Source organism: Podarcis pityusensis (assembly GCF_964106645.2).
Source record: "Podarcis pityusensis genome assembly, chromosome: 16".
Classification (NCBI taxonomy): Eukaryota; Metazoa; Chordata; class Lepidosauria; order Squamata; family Lacertidae; genus Podarcis; species Podarcis pityusensis.
The window spans coordinates 15,374-31,979 of record NC_138041.1 but is presented as its reverse complement, the minus strand read 5'-3'; the positions used below and the strand labels follow the sequence as shown (position 1 = coordinate 31,979).

At 52.0% G+C, this 16,606-nt stretch overlaps 1 protein-coding gene across 1 annotated transcript in view; it reads right to left on the bottom strand.

The window, feature by feature from the left end:
- Positions 1–13,193, bottom strand: part of NTRK1 (neurotrophic receptor tyrosine kinase 1) — a 32,671-nt gene extending 19,478 nt beyond the window's left edge. Inside the window, exon 1 of the mRNA XM_080986005.1 lies at positions 12,658–13,193. Coding sequence (XP_080842131.1) covers positions 12,658–13,013 — 356 coding nt within the window. The 5' untranslated portion in view covers positions 13,014–13,193. The remainder of the gene's footprint in view (positions 1–12,657) is intronic.
- Positions 13,194–16,606: the final 3,413 nt, after the last annotated feature.

Genomic DNA, 16,606 nt, shown 5'->3' with positions numbered 1-16,606 from the left:
CGGGCCGCCATCCGAAGTCTTCCGGTTCTTCCTCCCTGCTCTCGTTGACGACGGTCACCTCCGCTTCCATCTCTGTGCCGCCGTGCTCGAAACCCGGGTCGTCCCCGAAAACGTCCATGTCCGTCTCTCCCTCGTTGCCTTCTGGAGACGTTGCTCGTCCTGGACCCTCCAGCCACCTTCTGCGGAACTGCTCCTCTGGTCGATCATCCCACCAATACGAGGGTTCTGAAGCAGATCCCGAGGGTGACCCCTCCGGGGAACGGGCATCTCGTGTCGGTTCCTCGTCCGAGTCGAACCCCCGGAATGTGCTGGCTGAAAGCGTGGGCGTGAAAAGCCAGTCGTCGAAAAAGTCTGCTGGCATTGGCCTATGTGGGAAGAGGGCATGAAACTCTTCTTTGAGCAGAGGTTCGTCTAAAGCGTAGCCCGGCACCCAGCTGTTGGCACTGGCCGGGGTGCCCTCCTTGGCGAGAAGGTATTCTACCCCCTCTTCCCCCCATCTGGAGTCCAAAATCTCCGTGACTTCGTTGATGCGCTCCTCCTGTGCCACTCCCCCTTGCCCGGTTCTCTCTCGGAGCGGACCCGGTGCCGTTTCTGGTTCCTGAAACCTGTGAGGTGCCTTGTAGGGAGTGAGCACCGATCTGTGGAACACCGGATGCATTCTGGAACCCTCCGGAAGAGCCAGCCTGAAAGCCACCGGGTTGACCTGTTCTTCGACTTGATAGGGCCCCAGTTGTTTATGCCCTAGTTTCTTCTTCGCCAACGACCTGGCCGGCACTGCGTGGGCTGCTAACCAGACCCAGTCTCCCACATGGATCTCTTCGCCAACCCTTCTGTGTTTGTCCGCTTGTACCTTGTATGCGTGTTTAGCCAGCTCCAGGTGCCGCCGCAGCTGATCGTGGACCTCCTGCAACTCCGACGCGAACGCATCTGCTGTCTGCGGCTCCCCCTCCCCCATTCTTTCCAGTCCCGGGAAGGTTCTAGGGTGCCTCCCGTTGTTGGCGAAGAACGGCGTGACCCCCGTGGACACGTGCTTCGTGTTGTTGTAGGCGAACTCGGCGAGAGGCAGGTAATCCACCCACGTCGCAGGCTGTTGATTCGCATAACATCTCAGGTACTGCTGCATGATGGCATTGACCCGCTCCGCTTGCCCGTTGGTCTGCGGGTGTCTAGCCGACGCCAGGTTGATCTTGACGTTCAGGAAGCCCATCAGCCTCTGCCAGAAGTTTGAGATGAACTGTCGCCCTCGGTCGGACAGAATAGACCGCGGCAGACCGTGAACCTTGAACACGTGGTCTATGAACAGTTTGGCGGTTTGTTCCGCCGTGGCCACCTTCGCACACGGAATGAAATGTGCCATCTTGGAGAACAAATCCACCACCACCAGCACAGCCGTCTTGCCCCTCGAGCTGGGCAGATCCGTGACAAAGTCCAGGGCCACTCTCTCCCATGGTTCGAACGGAGTTTGCAGCGGTTCCAGCAGTCCGGCCGGCGGTCTGTGCACTGGTTTGGACCTCTGGCAGGTGTCACACCTCGCCACGTAGTCCGCGACTTCCCCTCTCATTCCGGGCCACCAGAAGTCTCTGGCTACTAATTCCACCGTCTTCTCCTTGCCAAAGTGCCCGGCAGTGGGCGCGTCGTGCAGCTGCTGCAGTACCTTGGCGCGAAGTTCGTCTCCCGGCACGTAGATGGCCCCTTTACGGATGAGCAAACCATCTCGCAGCTGGAACTCGTCGGTCGCTGCCGTGCCCCTGTGCACCTCTGCCATCTTTGCTTGCGCGAAGGAGTCATCCTGCAACGCTCGTCGCACCGCATCCAGGTCAACTGTCGCCGCCGCGCACGCCCACACTGTCGGTGCGAAGATGTGCATGGCGGCCGCTGGCGTTGCCTCCTCCAGATACTGTGGCTTACGGGAGAGAGCATCCGCCATGATGTTGGTGTCCCCCGGGACATACTCTATTCGGAAGTCGAAATTCGCAAAGAACTCAGCCCAACGTATCTGCCTCTGGTTCAGGAACTGTGCCGTGCGCCAGTGCTCTAGATTCTTGTGGTCCGTGCAGACCTGCACCGTGTGCTTGGCGCCGATCAGGAAGTGCCTCCACGCTTTGAACGCTGCATGAATGGCCAGCAACTCCCTGTCCCAGATGGTGTAGTTCTGTTCGGACTTGCTGAGCTTCCTTGAGTAAAACGCTCCCGGCCTCCAAACCCCCTGCGGGTCTTTCTGCAGCAGGACTGCTCCCACGGCTCTGTCCGAAGCGTCTGTCTCCACCCTCATCGGCCTGCTGGGGTTGACATGAAGCAGCTGCTCTTCCGACGTGAAGAGACGCTTGAGTGCCTGAAAGGACTGCTCCGCCTGCTCTGTCCAGATGAACTTCTTTTTCTTGGAGCTGAGCGTGTCCGTGATGGCCGCTGTCTGCATCGCAAAGCCTTTGATAAACTTGCGATAGAAGTTCGCGAAGCCGACAAACCGTTGGACCTCCTTCCGGTTGCGTGGGCTTTTCCAATCCAACACTGCTCGGACCTTGGCGCTGTCCATGGCGAGCCCTTTATCAGACAACTTGTAGCCCAGGAAATCCACCTCCGTCACGTCGAATTGGCACTTCTCCAGCTTAGCGTAAAGCCTATGTTGCTGTAGCCTGCTCAGCACTTCCTTGACGTGTCTGTCATGCTCCTGCTGCGATTCCGAAAAGATCAGGATGTCATCCAAGAAACAGACGCACGTCTTGTAGAGGAGCCCCGCCAACACGTGATGCATGAAAGCTTGAAAAACGTGGGAGCCATTTTGCAATCCAAAAGGCATAACTCTATATTCGTAGGTGCCCAGGGGCGTGAACATGGCTGTCTTCCACTCATCTCCTTCCCGCATGCGAATGAGGTTGTATGCCCCTCGCAGGTCCAACTTGGTGAACACTCTGCCCTTCCGTACCTTTGCGAGGAGGTCGTCGATTCGGGGCATGGGGAAGTCCGATGGCTTGGTCACACTGTTCAAGATGCGAAAGTCCACTACAAGTCTTTTTTGGGGCGTGTCCCGCTTCTTAACAAAGAATACCGGACTGCCCCCCGCTGCCTTGGACTCTCGGATGAAACCGCGCTCCAAATTATGATCTATGAACTCTTTGAGTTCCTGCAGTTCGTCCTCAGACATGGAATACAGCTTCCCTTTGGGCAGCGCCGCCCCCGGCAGCAGGTCAATTTTGCAGTCATATGGTCTGTGGGGGGGTAGCCTGTCTGCCTCCTTCTCGCAGAAAACCTCCAAAAATTCTGCGTACTTGTGGGGAACCGCTTGCAGCGTGCCTAGCTGCAGCTGTGACTCCTCTTCCCCTCCTTCCTGCCTGGGCACGATGCAGTGTTCAGCACAAAAGGAAGAGCCGAAGGTCAGCTGCCTCTGGTACCAAGCCAGCGTCGGGCTGTGCTTGTCCAGCCAACTCATGCCCAATACAATGGGCGTGTCCGATAGTTGAGTGACATTGAAGCTGATGATTTCCCTGTGATTCCCAAGTCGCATCACCATTGGTGGCGTCTGCTTCACCACTTGCCCCCCTAGCAGCTCCCTGCCATCCACCGTGACAACCTGCAGGGGCAGCGTGGCAGGCAGCAACTGTATAGCGTGCCGGTCGACAAAGTCCTGCCCTATAAAGTCCGCATTGCTTCCGGAGTCAATGGTGATTGGCACGTCCATGGTGATTCCATTGGGCAGCTGGAGCGACGCGGTGAGCCTCACTACCGGTTTGGGCGGGAGGGGGTCCATGGGCTGTAAAATCTCTGGGGACTGCTTCACTGACACGTCTGGCTGGGCCCCAGTGCCTCTTCCTCCAACCAGACTCCGTCGTTTCCCTGCTGTGGTTGTCCTTGCTGCGTTGCTGCAGTTACCATTGCTGAGGCTGCAGTGTGCTTGTGGAGCCTCTGGGGACACTCTTTCGCCATATGCTGTGGATCATCGCAGATGTAACACTTCCTGTTCCTTCTAGGAGGCTTCGCTTTCACTGCTGCCGGTGCTAGGGCTCTGGCTGCTGACTGAGCCCTTGCACCTCCAACCTCCATAGGTTCCGCTCCTCCTCCTGGCGGAGGCGTGGATTGCGCACGCGCTGCTTCTCTGGGAAGGAAGGAGGAGCCCCTGGCTGGTTCGCGCCCTCCACGCCCTTCGCCACTGCTCCACGGACGTCCTTCCAGCCGCACCCCCACCGCCAGCGCCCTCTGAACGATCTCCTGCGTGGTCCGGGGTCTCTCCCCTCTCGCAATTTCATCTTTAACCGAGCCGTGCAATCCCTCCCAAAACAGGTCTCTTACAGGAGCCGAATCTCTGTCCCATTCCAGAGCACTGACCAAAGCGAAAAAGCGGGCATGGTACTGCCTTACGCTGGCCCTCCCTTGCTTCAGTCCATGTATCTGCTGCCGAGCAAGATCCACGTCAATGCTTGATAAAAAGCACCCATCCATCGCTTTAATAAAGGCATCCGCATTTTGGAGCGCCGGATCCTTATCTCTCCACAAATTGCGCAGCCATGCTTTAGCATCTCCATGCAAATGGGACATGATGAATCCCACCTTCTCTTGCTCATCTCTAAAGTCTTTGTTCAGCAGTTGCAGTGCACACATTACATCTGCTCTAAAGTTGGGGTACTGTTGCAAATTCCCATCGAAGTGAGAGACCAGACCGCCTGTTCGTCTCCCCAACCCAATCCCCTCCGGTTTGGGTGTCAGTTGCCCTTGCTTCGTAAGCACTTCCAACCTGACCTGGAGATCCCTGTAGGCGGCAGCTGCGTCCTCCTCTCTCTTCCTGGATGCAAGAGCCTCGGCATTCAGTCGCGACACTGCTTCTCTGAGTTCCGCTATCTGCTGTTCGGCCGTCATGTTGTCTGCCGTTCGTGAGCTCGCTAGTAGGCACCCGCTTTCTCTCCTCTCCGCGAGGCTGTAGATGCCCACAATTTACAGAGATGGAGCTTACTGTCAGAGTTGCTTCCAGATCCTAGCTCACAGAGGATCACGCTAGCCAGCGATCATTAAATAAAAGTCTTTATTGAGTTACAGTTTCCATTCTCAAGCTGCTGCGTGCAACCCTACGTCTAATGGTTAGATCGGCGAAGCTCCATCTGAGTCTCCGCCCCTTGTACACCAACTTAATATCCTAGCCTTGCTCCACCTTTTCCGCCTGACTGTTCTTCTCTGGGTCCCTCTGCCCCCCGGGGTCTCTTCCTTCCGGGATTCCTCTGACGCTGACGCTGACCCCCCTGACTCTTCTCCCTCCTTTCGGCGGGCTTTAGGACCTGGCTCCCTTTCCGGGCTGCCTACTGCGCCACTTTCCTGTGCATTTGAACTTGGCGCGCGCGCCCAACCTTCCACCTTCCGTCTGACCGTTTCTTCGCTCCCCGATGGAGGTGTGGCCACTCCTGACTCGTGCCCTCCCCCCTGTTGTGAGCTGCCAGCGCTTGATCCCTGGCGCCCTTCCTCTTCCCTGCTCTCTGGCGGTGACGCTGGTCCCGATTTCCAACTGCTCCCCTCTGAGTCCCCTCTGGCTCTATCTTCCTGGGGTGTCCCCCTAGGCTCCCCCCTTGCCCTGGCCACTGGTGCTCCTTTCTGTGAATCTTCTGATTCACTGGAAAGACTCGGAGATCTCGGGTCGTCGTCATCACTCATCTTTTCTTCTGCCTCCTCCCCCTCGCTCTCTGTTTCCTCCCTTGCCCTTGCCTCTGCTCCTGAACCCCTGACAGTTATATTATATCAAGATTAAGGATTGGGATTAAAAAGGAGGGAAAGGAATTGCTGGACAAACAAATTGAATTGGAATACAAAAGAGGGAGGTATGAGGAGGTCCGGGAAATAAGTTAATGTAAAAGTTAAGATGAAAAGATGGAATTGTTTTTAACTGTTTTTTCTTTCTTTTTCTTTTGTATTTTGTATGGTGTATTTCTCTTTTTATTTTTAAATTTCTTTTTTTTTTCCTCTTATTGAGATGTCTCTTTTTATGTGAAACTTCAATAAATATCATTTAAAAAAGAGAGAGAGAAGAACTTTGTTGGCTACAACCTCATTTTTTGAGAAGCTGGGAAATGGTTGTGGGGCTTTCTGCTCTGGCCACTGAGCTGTGTGGATCTTCCTTCCCTGGCACTGCCTCTTCTCTCCCCGCCCAGCACCCCTGCAGCCTTGCCAGCTTCTCCTTTAGCTCCCTCTGCAAGCACAAGGAGCCCCCTCCGCTGTTGTGAACAGGCAAAGGCTGCATGAAGTGAAGGAAGGAGAGAAGAGGCGGCTTCAATTTCAAGACTGGCTGGTGGGGGGGGGGGCAGACACGGACCCCTTGGCTCTGTTGTGACAGACAGGCTGGGAACCACAACAGAGCAGAGGATGCCCCTTGAGGGATTTCACTCGCACCCAGGTCATCCTCCACTGCAGTCTCTCCAGAAAACATCCCACGAGTATTGGGTCAAAAGAAGCCCAGTGGGGCTTTGGCAATGCCCTGGGATGGACAGGCCTGCTGCAACAGATGCTGCAGTTGCCCAATGGAAGCCCACAGGATGTGGCCTGGCAGTTTCCCTCGCACATTGCTGAATCGCACCCAGAATCTTACAAGAGAAGTGGATAGAGATCTGCTATGTTTGCTTGTTCAGATAAGTCTGTTCCACAGAGCTGCCCTTGCATCTCTCGCTGTTAGTGCGATGATCATTATTCCCATTTGGGGATGGGAGGAGCAGTCCACACTTTCTCACTTGCACCTTTTCTGATCAGGCTGTGAGGCGTGAAGGCTGCTCTCTGCAAGACCCTTTCCACCTGGCCAAGGGGACGGGGCCCAGACTCACCCAGCTCTACTCAAGAGGCCCCTGGGAGACTGGAGGGACATCACTATGCCTGACAACAAATCCTAATTATTGGATTCTTTTGCCCTATCTTTTTGTGCTTGCCAAACAGCTGTGTCATGCTTATAATATTTTATTCTCTTGTTAATTATGCTGTTTTAAATGTGCATTTTATATTTGAAATGTTTCAGATTTTGTTTTTGTTTTGTGTCAAATATGTATTCTGTAGTTGACTTCCTTTGTAATGTTTTATTTTGAAATCTTTGAGATGGTATTTTAGTCTCCTGCTAATTGTGTTGCTTTGTGTAATTTATATTTTACTTTCTTCAGAAATGTTTGATTCTGCATTATTTTGTTGATGTTTAATATGCTGTAAACCGCTTTGAGATTTTTCTTAAAAATATAAAGCGGTATAGAAATGATGAAATAATAATAATAATAATTCAGTAATAGTAACAACAACAACAAAAGCTGATTCACTGGTGACCCACCCAAAAGTGGTCCCAGTGGCTGCTTGGATGCCGTTTAGGCCACAACACACTCTTTGAGCTTCCCTGGATAGAAAGTGGTTTCTAGTCTAACTTATTCAAGCATATTAGAGAACTTGAAGTTGCTTAAGGAATAGGGGGCAGCAGAAAAATCCCAGAGCACCCTTCACAGCACCTTCAAGTGGGCAGGGATTTCTAAGAGAAAAGGCAAACTATTTCTAAGCCTCTTTATATCATGTTCTGCTTCTGGTGCCACATGTGACTAATGGTCACTGGCATGACTAGTCGTCTCCTGCCTGTGAATGGGAGTGGCATCGCCCACATTTGCCCAGCCTGCAGCTGGCGTCTGTCCTCCATAGATCTTCCAGGAATGTTTCTCCCAGCCACAGCCAGTGGGGGATAATTGATGGACCCCTGGAGAGAAGATTGTAATGGCCCATCAGCTGCCCTCCATTTATAGCACAGAAGATGGAGAAGAGCTATTAGCAAAGTCTCTGACAAGGAGGCCTCAGGGGCTGCAGCATCAGGGCAGGGGGACCTCTACACCCCTGAACAGCCAAGTCAGATGCAGATCACACACTCGCACACTCCCTTCCTCGCTCCTGCAAATAAGTCTTTGTGTTGCTGCACCTAGAAAGGAGTTGGGCTGGCTGGCCACAGCCCTACAAGAGGCTGAATTTTCTAGTGTTCTTCAGGTGTGCATGTAGGTGAGCTCCCCATATGTCCATTAAGGTGGTGTGCAAAATTCACCAATTTAAGGGTGAACAGAATACCTATACAAGTCAAACTGGACAGCTGGCATGGTTACAACCTCCAGTTCTAAAATCAGCATGATAATGATTAACTCTTCTCAGGTGGCTTTCCCTAGAAAGCACAAATATTAATGCACACAGATTTCCAGTCTGCTGAAATCATACATTAAACAGTTTTCAGCTCTTTCATTATAAAGAATAAAATCTAACCTAAGGGAAAACATGACAAAAGCTATTGAGGTGTCGTCTTTTAAAATCCTTGAGGGTGTTCCAATAAGAGCAGTTTCCAAATAAAGCTTTGAATTTGTTTGAATATAACGCACGCCAAAGCTGCAGTTCTCTGCACATTTACCCAGAGTGCTTTCCATTGAAATAATTTTACTTTTCTGAGTAGAAGGAACCCCACAGGGATTGCACGGATCCCGGGGGTGGTGCACTCCCCCCCCTCCTCTTCCTCTGCCAGTGTCTCCTCCTGGATCCTTTGCTGTCACTTGGTGGTGTGGAGTGCCTTCCATCAGCTTCGGCTGGTGGTCCAGCTGTGCCTAACATCTGTTGTTTTATGCTCTGGTAACCTCTAGGTTAGATTATTCTGCAGTGTATTACACATAAGGCTACCACTTAAGATAGTTCAGAAGCTTCAACTAGTGCAGAATTCAGCAACTAGGTTGCTCATCTGGTCAAGATCCCTTCTCTCGATATGAATCTACTCAGACCCTGAGCTCATCATCTGAGGCCCTTCTTCATGTGCTACCTCTGCAAGAGGTGGGTGGCAACGTGAGAATGGGCCTTTTCTGCAATGGCTCCCCATTTTGTGGAATGTTCTTCCCATGGAGGCTTGCCTGGCACCTTCATTACATATCTTTAGGTGCCAGGTGAAAATGTTTCTCTTTAACCATATAAATTCTTCCTCTTCTTCTTCCCAGGCCTTGGACTGATTAACATTCTGTGGCCTTTTAAATGTTTTTGTGGGAGGGAGAGGGGTTATTGGTTTGTTTTTGTTTATGTTTTATTATGTATTTTGTGTTCTCATTTAGTATTTTTATGCTGTGGACTGCCCTATCATCTTTGGATGAAGGGCAGTATACACATTTTTAATAATAATAATAATAATAATAATAATAATAATAATAATTGAAAAAGGCAGGGGTGGGGGCCCTATTCTTCTCTCCCTCCACTCCATACCTTCCCTTTGACAAAGACAGCACAAATACTTGGGGAGTGGGGGTTCAGAGTTTCTAAGATAGTTAAAAAAAACTGGTGTGTTGGGTAGCCTGAAAGCTCTGTGGTCAGCTTGGGCAAAAACTGAGAATTCACTTTTGGGAAATGTATTCATGACATTTTTATGCTGCCTGATAAATTGACATTCTAAGGGAAGGACGCTTATAAGTAAAAACAATTAAAATCCAAACAACATTTTAAAGCGAGAGGTAGAAAATCTACAGCAACACATCCAAACCATTTAGTGCAGCCATCAAATTAAAAATGGGATCACATCTCCTGAGTTATTTGAAGGACCTGGGAGAACAGAAAGGCCTTCGTCTGGTACAAAAAGGACTAAAGAAATAGCTACAATTAAAAGGTGGAATGAAGTTTGTAATAAACAGGAATTGTGATTTCTTATTTCTGTGCTATTCTGCCCCCACAAAGGTGTTGGGCCTGTCTTACAAAGGTCCTTCTAGCAGCCAATTCATCTGCCTCCTCTTTGTCCCAGGCACCTGCAAATCAGAGGCAGACTGTCTCTGGACTCAGAGGACGCATTGAGGGGCCATCTGTGATATCCCTCTGGAATTTATGGGATGCATTTGAAATGTGTACTAAGTCTTCGGCTGTTGCCACATCTTGTATGAGGGACTTCCATAGGTTCTTATGGGTGTGTGAAGAATTTATTCTACCTAGTACAATTGTCAAACAAGGTGAAGCCACCTGTTAATTAGTCTTTTCTCTAAACTGCAACACCCCCACCCCAGCCTTCCTCTGTGCAGAAAGTGCTCCAGCCCAGAGATTGTTTTGGTTGTGCCTTTCCAGCTTGCTTTGTGTTCTCTCCTTCTGGAGCCATGACTGGGCATGGGATAACCAGAATCACTGCACCACAGATAGATAGCATGGTGTTTGTTCTGCCTGTTGGACTGTCAGCGCCATCCTTAACTATTCCCATTGCCGACACTACCTCTTTCACAACCCCATTAAACTGAGCAGCCCCACCCCCCTTGCACTCTTGGACTAACTGAGACACCGTTAGGCTACCATCTTGGCCATGCCAGCATTAAAACAGTTCACAGAGGGAGAGGGTTGGATGCCAAGCTGGGATGAAGGCGAGAGGAATGGGGACTCCTCTAGCATCCTTCCCTGGGTGGTTTTTCCAGGAAACAGCCTCTCTCTCTCTCTCTCTCTCTCTCTCTCTCTCTCTCTCTCTCTCTCAACAGGCAGGGCTGACGCACTTTCCAATCCCGGCATCAAAGGGCGAGGTGGGGGCAACACTCCTCAGGGGAGTCAGAGTTGCCCGCAAACACATCGTGAGCAGCCAGGCTAGTTCCTGGACCTGAGCTGGCATCAGCCAGGGAGTCTCTAGGAAAAGGATCGGCAGCCTTGAGGCCCAGACGGGCTCCCAGTACGACGACTGGGACCAGGAGGAGCAAAGGAGCAGCGCATTTCATTGAGCAATATTACTTATCACACTGTGAAGTAGTATTGGCTAGGGAAGCTAATGTGCTTGGGCGGTAGTGGATCCTGGATGTTGTCTGCAGATGTTGCACAGCTACAGCCACTAGGCATGCCTCCCCCCTCCCCAGGAGCCGTTGCCATGTCCTGCTGCTTCCTACCCTTTACCTTCCTACCGCTCGGCCAGCCTATCACTGCCCTTTGCTCAGGAAGCCCAGAGTATTTGGAGACTGCGGCTTCTCCTGCCGCCTCTGTCCGTCCCTCGGCCGCTGGCCGGCCGCCCTCCCCCAGCGAAGAAGCCAGGCCGGCTCTGCCTGCCTCTGTCCGGCTCGCCCCTAGCTGGGCTTAACCGCAGGTCCCTCTTGGGGCCGGTTTATGACGGACAGAAGCGCAGCCAGGGTTAAGTATCCGCAGCAGTCCCCATCCAAGTCCCATTGTAAAGAAGTGGCTTGGAAAGGCTCGCTGACATCCTCCGACTGCAGGGCTGCCGGTCCACCTCTGAGCTGCCCTGGAAGCGCTCCTGGCCGAAGGAGACGCAGCCATAGTCCGAGGGCCGCAGCGAGCAGGTGGAAGCTGCTCCTCGCTTGGCCAGAATAATAGATTCGTAGAATCGCAAAGTTAGAAGGGACCCCGAGGGTCATCTAGTCCAACCCCTGCAATGCAGGAATCTCCGCTAAAGCATCCATGACAGATGGCCTTTCGACCTCTGTTTAAAAACTTCTAACACCTTCGAGGAAGTCCACTGTCGAACAACTCTTCCCATCAGAAAGTTCGTCCTGATGTTTAGTCGGAATCTCCTTCCTGTAACTTGAATCCATTGGTTCGGGTCCTAGCCTCCGGAGCAGGGAAAAACAAGGCAGGAGAAGAGGCACCTCGGCAGAGAGGGCAGCACCAGGCATGCACGCACGCACGCAATAGCCTCTCTCGGCCCCTAGTACTCTGCTCACTGTCCCACTTGCCCCAATTCAGCTTTCTCAGTTTCTGTCTGCGTATTGCGAGCCTCTCCTGAGTTTTACTACCATGTCGGAATGAGCATCCTGTGCCTTTAAGCGTGGGCATTGCACACGCAGGAGTTTCTTCGCGAGGGGGGAAAGTGGAGCTTTGATGTCGTGGGCCGCCCCGCCCCCCGTTATCCCATACAAAGATGTGCATGTTGTATAGGAGAAGAAAGGTGCGTGTGTGCTTGGAGGGAGGGAGACGCCTGCGAAGATGGTAGGAGAGGAGAGAGCGCACCTGTTTGCGCAAAGGGACAGATCACTTTAAGTCGTCCCCCCTGCAATCTCAATTCCAAGTAGGCTGCATTCGCTTTTTCCAACAGGAGTTGCGATTTTGGTCCAATAATAAAAAGCTTAAACCTATTCTTCGATGTTAAGATAATGCTATTCAGAAGATGTAATAGAAAATTACTGTTCCATGCCGGTTCTATTTCCATTCAAGGAAGTGCTCAGTGGAGGCGCCTACCCAGGGTGAGCGCCTTCCTAAATAGTGCTGTTCTTTGGTGGCATTTTGGTTCTGGGTTCTCCACCCCTTAAAGATTTCACATGGGGGGGGTCATCATTGGGTAGAGGCTTATTCAAACTCATCTTGTGCTGTAAGAGCATGCAGTGGGTCAAGATGTGCATACACTTGCCCCCCAACCCTATTGTATAGACGTTTATTTAGGGTGTGTGTGTACGTCTCTGATTTTTAAAAAATAAGACACAACTTAGATGCTAGATTTGCATTCTCTCACTTTTAGGAAGATCTCTTAAACCTCTACCGGCTCCCTGTGATCCTAGAGATGTTTTCCCCCAGCTTGCTTTGCAAGAAATGTGTCAGTCAGAGGTCCAAATTCTCTGGAGGCAAAGGCACCCCAACTTCGGCTGTGCCCTTCTACTAGGAACTCATGGAGGAGTTAGGCAGGAGTTGCAGAAGCCCACCCATCCCGTTCCCATCATACCTACCCACAGGCAGCCACCCCCGGGCAACACTCACATTTCTGTGAAGTTCTCCAAGCCCCGCAGCTGCGCCAAGTTCTGGATGGTGTTGGGCTCCTGGCAGAACAAGGTGTTCATGTAGCACCTGCACTGCTCCAGGCAGGGCGAGGCGGCGCTCCGAGGCAGGAGCAACCCGGCCAGGCAGAGGAGCATCCCTGCACAGCCCCAGAACATCCTTCGTCCACGGAGAGGCATCCTCGGCTGTCGGCTCAGAAAGCCCCGCGGCTCCCCATCCGCTACCACCCAACCGAGCATCCTCGTCCGGCCCGGTTCTGCTCTCTCGCTGAGCCTCTTCCTTTCTTGTAAGTCATGGACCATATGCACGCACTCTCTCTCATACACACAATTGCTCATTTCCCAACCTCAGAGGGCGGAGTTTGCTCCAAGTCCTCCTCCAACAACACAGAACCCCTCCCTCTCCAAGCGAGTGACCTCCTGTCTCAGTGTACACAGCAGCGAGAGCAATGGCCACGTGGATGTGCCTCTTCTCCCCCTGGAGCACAACGGAAGGGAGAGGAGCTCCTGTGGCCCCAGCAGCCTCCTTCCAGGGTGCCCTTCTCGCCGGCGGTCGCGGTTGGCCCTAGTGCCCGGTGGGAGCTTGGAAGGAGCGCGCGCGAGAGAGAGCAAGACCATCACCGCCTGCGGGAAAGCTGCTGGAACTCAAGCCGCCTTTGAACCAGCACAGACGTGACTCCTTGCATGCTCAGAGACTATTTCTTTTTTGTTACCAGAAACTCAAGTTGTAAAGAGTGGAATGGACACCAAGCTCACCCCGCTCGCCCCACGATGCATGAGTATCACTTTCGGCCGCCCCGGCTTAACAATGCCTTCATGTGAGAAGCAGCACCGGGCTGCTGGAAGCAGTTCTGCAGACCCTTGCGCTCGTGGCCAGGGGGTGTCAGGAAGGAAACTGGAGACTCAGGGACACTGCGAGAGGAGCTGAAATGCAGGACCTAAAGGGATAGAAGTAGGAGCCGCAGTGTCGGCAGAAAAGGAGGTTTGGGGCGGGGGTGGTGGTAGAAGAGACAAACTGGTTGGGGAAGACAGGTGCCTTCAGGTGGGGGAATCTTTAGGGATGCAGAAAAACTTGGAGGCTGAGCTGCAGAGCGGAGAGGAGTTGGGTGAGGAAGGTTCCCTCTCATGTTGGGGTGTGGCTCCTGTTGGGGGTGTGTATGGCTCTGGAGGGTGCAGACTCCTCCCTCTCCTTAAAGGTTATGGGCCTTAGGACATCTGTTCCTTGCCAGTTTCAGCTCCTTCTGTGCCCCCTCCCTTGCCCTCAGGGCTGCCAAGAGATTAGCAAATCGATTGATTAACTGCCCAGCATCTAACTGATTAATCAATAAACCAACCAACACAATTTAAATGCATTTACATGCTGCAACACCTCAACTTTATAATGATGCTGCGAGAAAGGAGCGATTTAGTAACCAACGCTTTCCCTTCTTAAAAAATTCTAACAAAAAACTTTCATTTCTAGCTGTTAGAAATAGTGGTCTCTCCTCGCCTCCCGCTATTTGAATACAAGCCCGGTACTTTCCTGCTATTATCTGAACGAGTCCCTGGCGGGGATAGAGGCGGCTATGGAGGAAAATAGATGGCTAAGCGGAAGAGGCAACGGAGCCTGCTGGCTACTGCAAACCACCGGTGCCAACTTGAAAAAATATGGAGGGGGGGAGGCATTGGCGTGGTCAGGATTTATGTGGGCGGGGGGGGGCTGAATCATCTGCGATGCAGTTGGTCAGTTAGTTAAGCACTTTTTCTTTTCTTGATTTAGGGGAGCAGCTGCCCCCTGCCCTCCCTTGGCTACTCATAGGAACAGGTAAGTCCCGTCCCGCCTCACAAGACATGGCGCACGCGCACCATTTGAACAGCAATGACTGACCATCAACTTTTTAGGGCGGACGGCCCCCGCAAATATTTTACTGGGGGGTGAAGGGACCTCGGCCCTGGGAATTGGCTCCTACTCTGCAGACCGTCCCTCCCACCACCATGATGAAAGTGTCCCTGAGCACGTGTAGAGTAAATTTCCATTCCATAAATGAAAGGAGACGCCACTCTGTGGAGATTTGTTAATTTTATTTATTCAATCACTGTACTGTATACCCCGCTTGATTGTAGAAAACCTCAAAGCAGTTTGTAAAAAGAATAAAGTAGTAAGATTATTAGTAAAAACCATTTTTTTAATAAAAAAAAACCCCACAAACATGAGTCTGACCAAACTGCGGGAGGCAGTGGAAGACAGGAGTGCCTGGCGTGCTCTGGTCCATGGGGTCACGAAGAGTCGGACACGACTAAACGACTAAACAACAACAACATTTTTAGAAACTAAAAGCCAGCGACGAACAACAAACACCCCAGCAATCTGAATAGCAGCGGGTGCCGAAAGGAGCGCAGTGAAAGCGCCTGCTGAAAACATTTTGTTTAGACGAGCCTGTCCAGATATTCAGATTGCTGGTATGTTTTTTTGCTCGCCGCTGGTTTTTAGAGTGCTTGGAGGGAGATCCAGAGGAGATCTATTTCTTACAAATGCGGAGTGAGTATTGCACGGCACCTGTAACAGCGCCGGTTCCGCATGAGGGACGGGACTTCCACATCGAGGGTTGCATTTTGCTTCCGATACTCACTGGAGCCCCAGAACGGTCTTCTAGAGTGGCTGGGAAGGAGAGAGGGCAAGTAGATTAAACCTCGGGTTAATGCCCCCCGACGTCCTTCTTCATCTCATTCCTGGCTTCAGCTCAGCTTCCTGCCCACCTGCCCGCTCGCCTCCCCCCTTGTCGGGATTTGCCAAGACACAGCAAAGCGGGGAGACCTCGAAGGGCTGCTGAGAACATTACGGGGCCCCAGGGAGCCCTCGGCTTCTAATAAGGAAGGTCTTTATTTACTGATGGCTCCTCTGAAAGTGGGAACAGATGGGATCCTGGAATGGGGGGGACACATGCGCCCACCACCAACTCCGGGGAATAAAGGGGCACATTAGACCGACCGGCAGCATCCCTTTGAGCAGGACTTCAAAACGCCTGCAAGTTCATTGCTTCACACTGGGGGCGAAGACCACCAGCAGGACATGATCTGAAATCCCTCCAGTAAATACACAGAAGACAGGGAGGGAGGGAGGCCAGTGTTAACCTTTTCCTTCCAGCCTTAACATCACCATCAGCCTTCGAGGTTAGAGCATCAGGATCGCACCAGAGTCAGTCGGATCACTGGGGCAGTTGCGTGTCGCTCGCCACCGACTGCAACGAGGCCTATTCAGTAGAGTCTGATAACATTCGCATAGCCTTCCCCACGTACCACTCCGTACATAGTAACAGGCATGGGGGTGGGGTGGAGAGAAGATTGGGGAACTGCTTTTCCCCAGCAGCAACAGAGACCTCTGCTTGAACGCTGAGAAACAACATATGCAGCAAGAAACTAAAGCAATTCTTCGAGTCTCTGGATCGTGCGCAAAACACTTATTGCATGAATGAAAAATGTGTTTGGGCTCCTTTAATATCTTTGGAAAGCTGCATTTTAGTGCCTCCCCTTAATTTCGACACATTCTGATCTCAGAAAGTCCCTTATTGGGGGATGAGCTTTGAAGCCTTCTTGAACTGGCCAGCAGAGGGCGATATGGAATTTCGTTGCCATAGACTGTGAGGCGGGGGCGGAGGGGCGGGGAGGGAAGAGTGAAAGGCGCACAGGGAATAATTCCGGCTTGCTACTTTACAGCAGATGGCTCTGAAAGCACTTTGCAGCAAGCACTTCACCTTCATTAAAACAAAACGGGGGCAAATTAAAAACGAATCCGCGGAAGTGCATTTGGAGCCCCCGGGAAAACAGTTCCACGTGCCATCGTGTTCCTAGTGTTCGTTGTCCTCCTCAGCTGAGAGAAACCTCTCTTACTCTGGAGGCAGAGGAAGCAAACGCGCATTTGGTGTAAAAGAGACAAAACGTATGGGGAAAGCCTC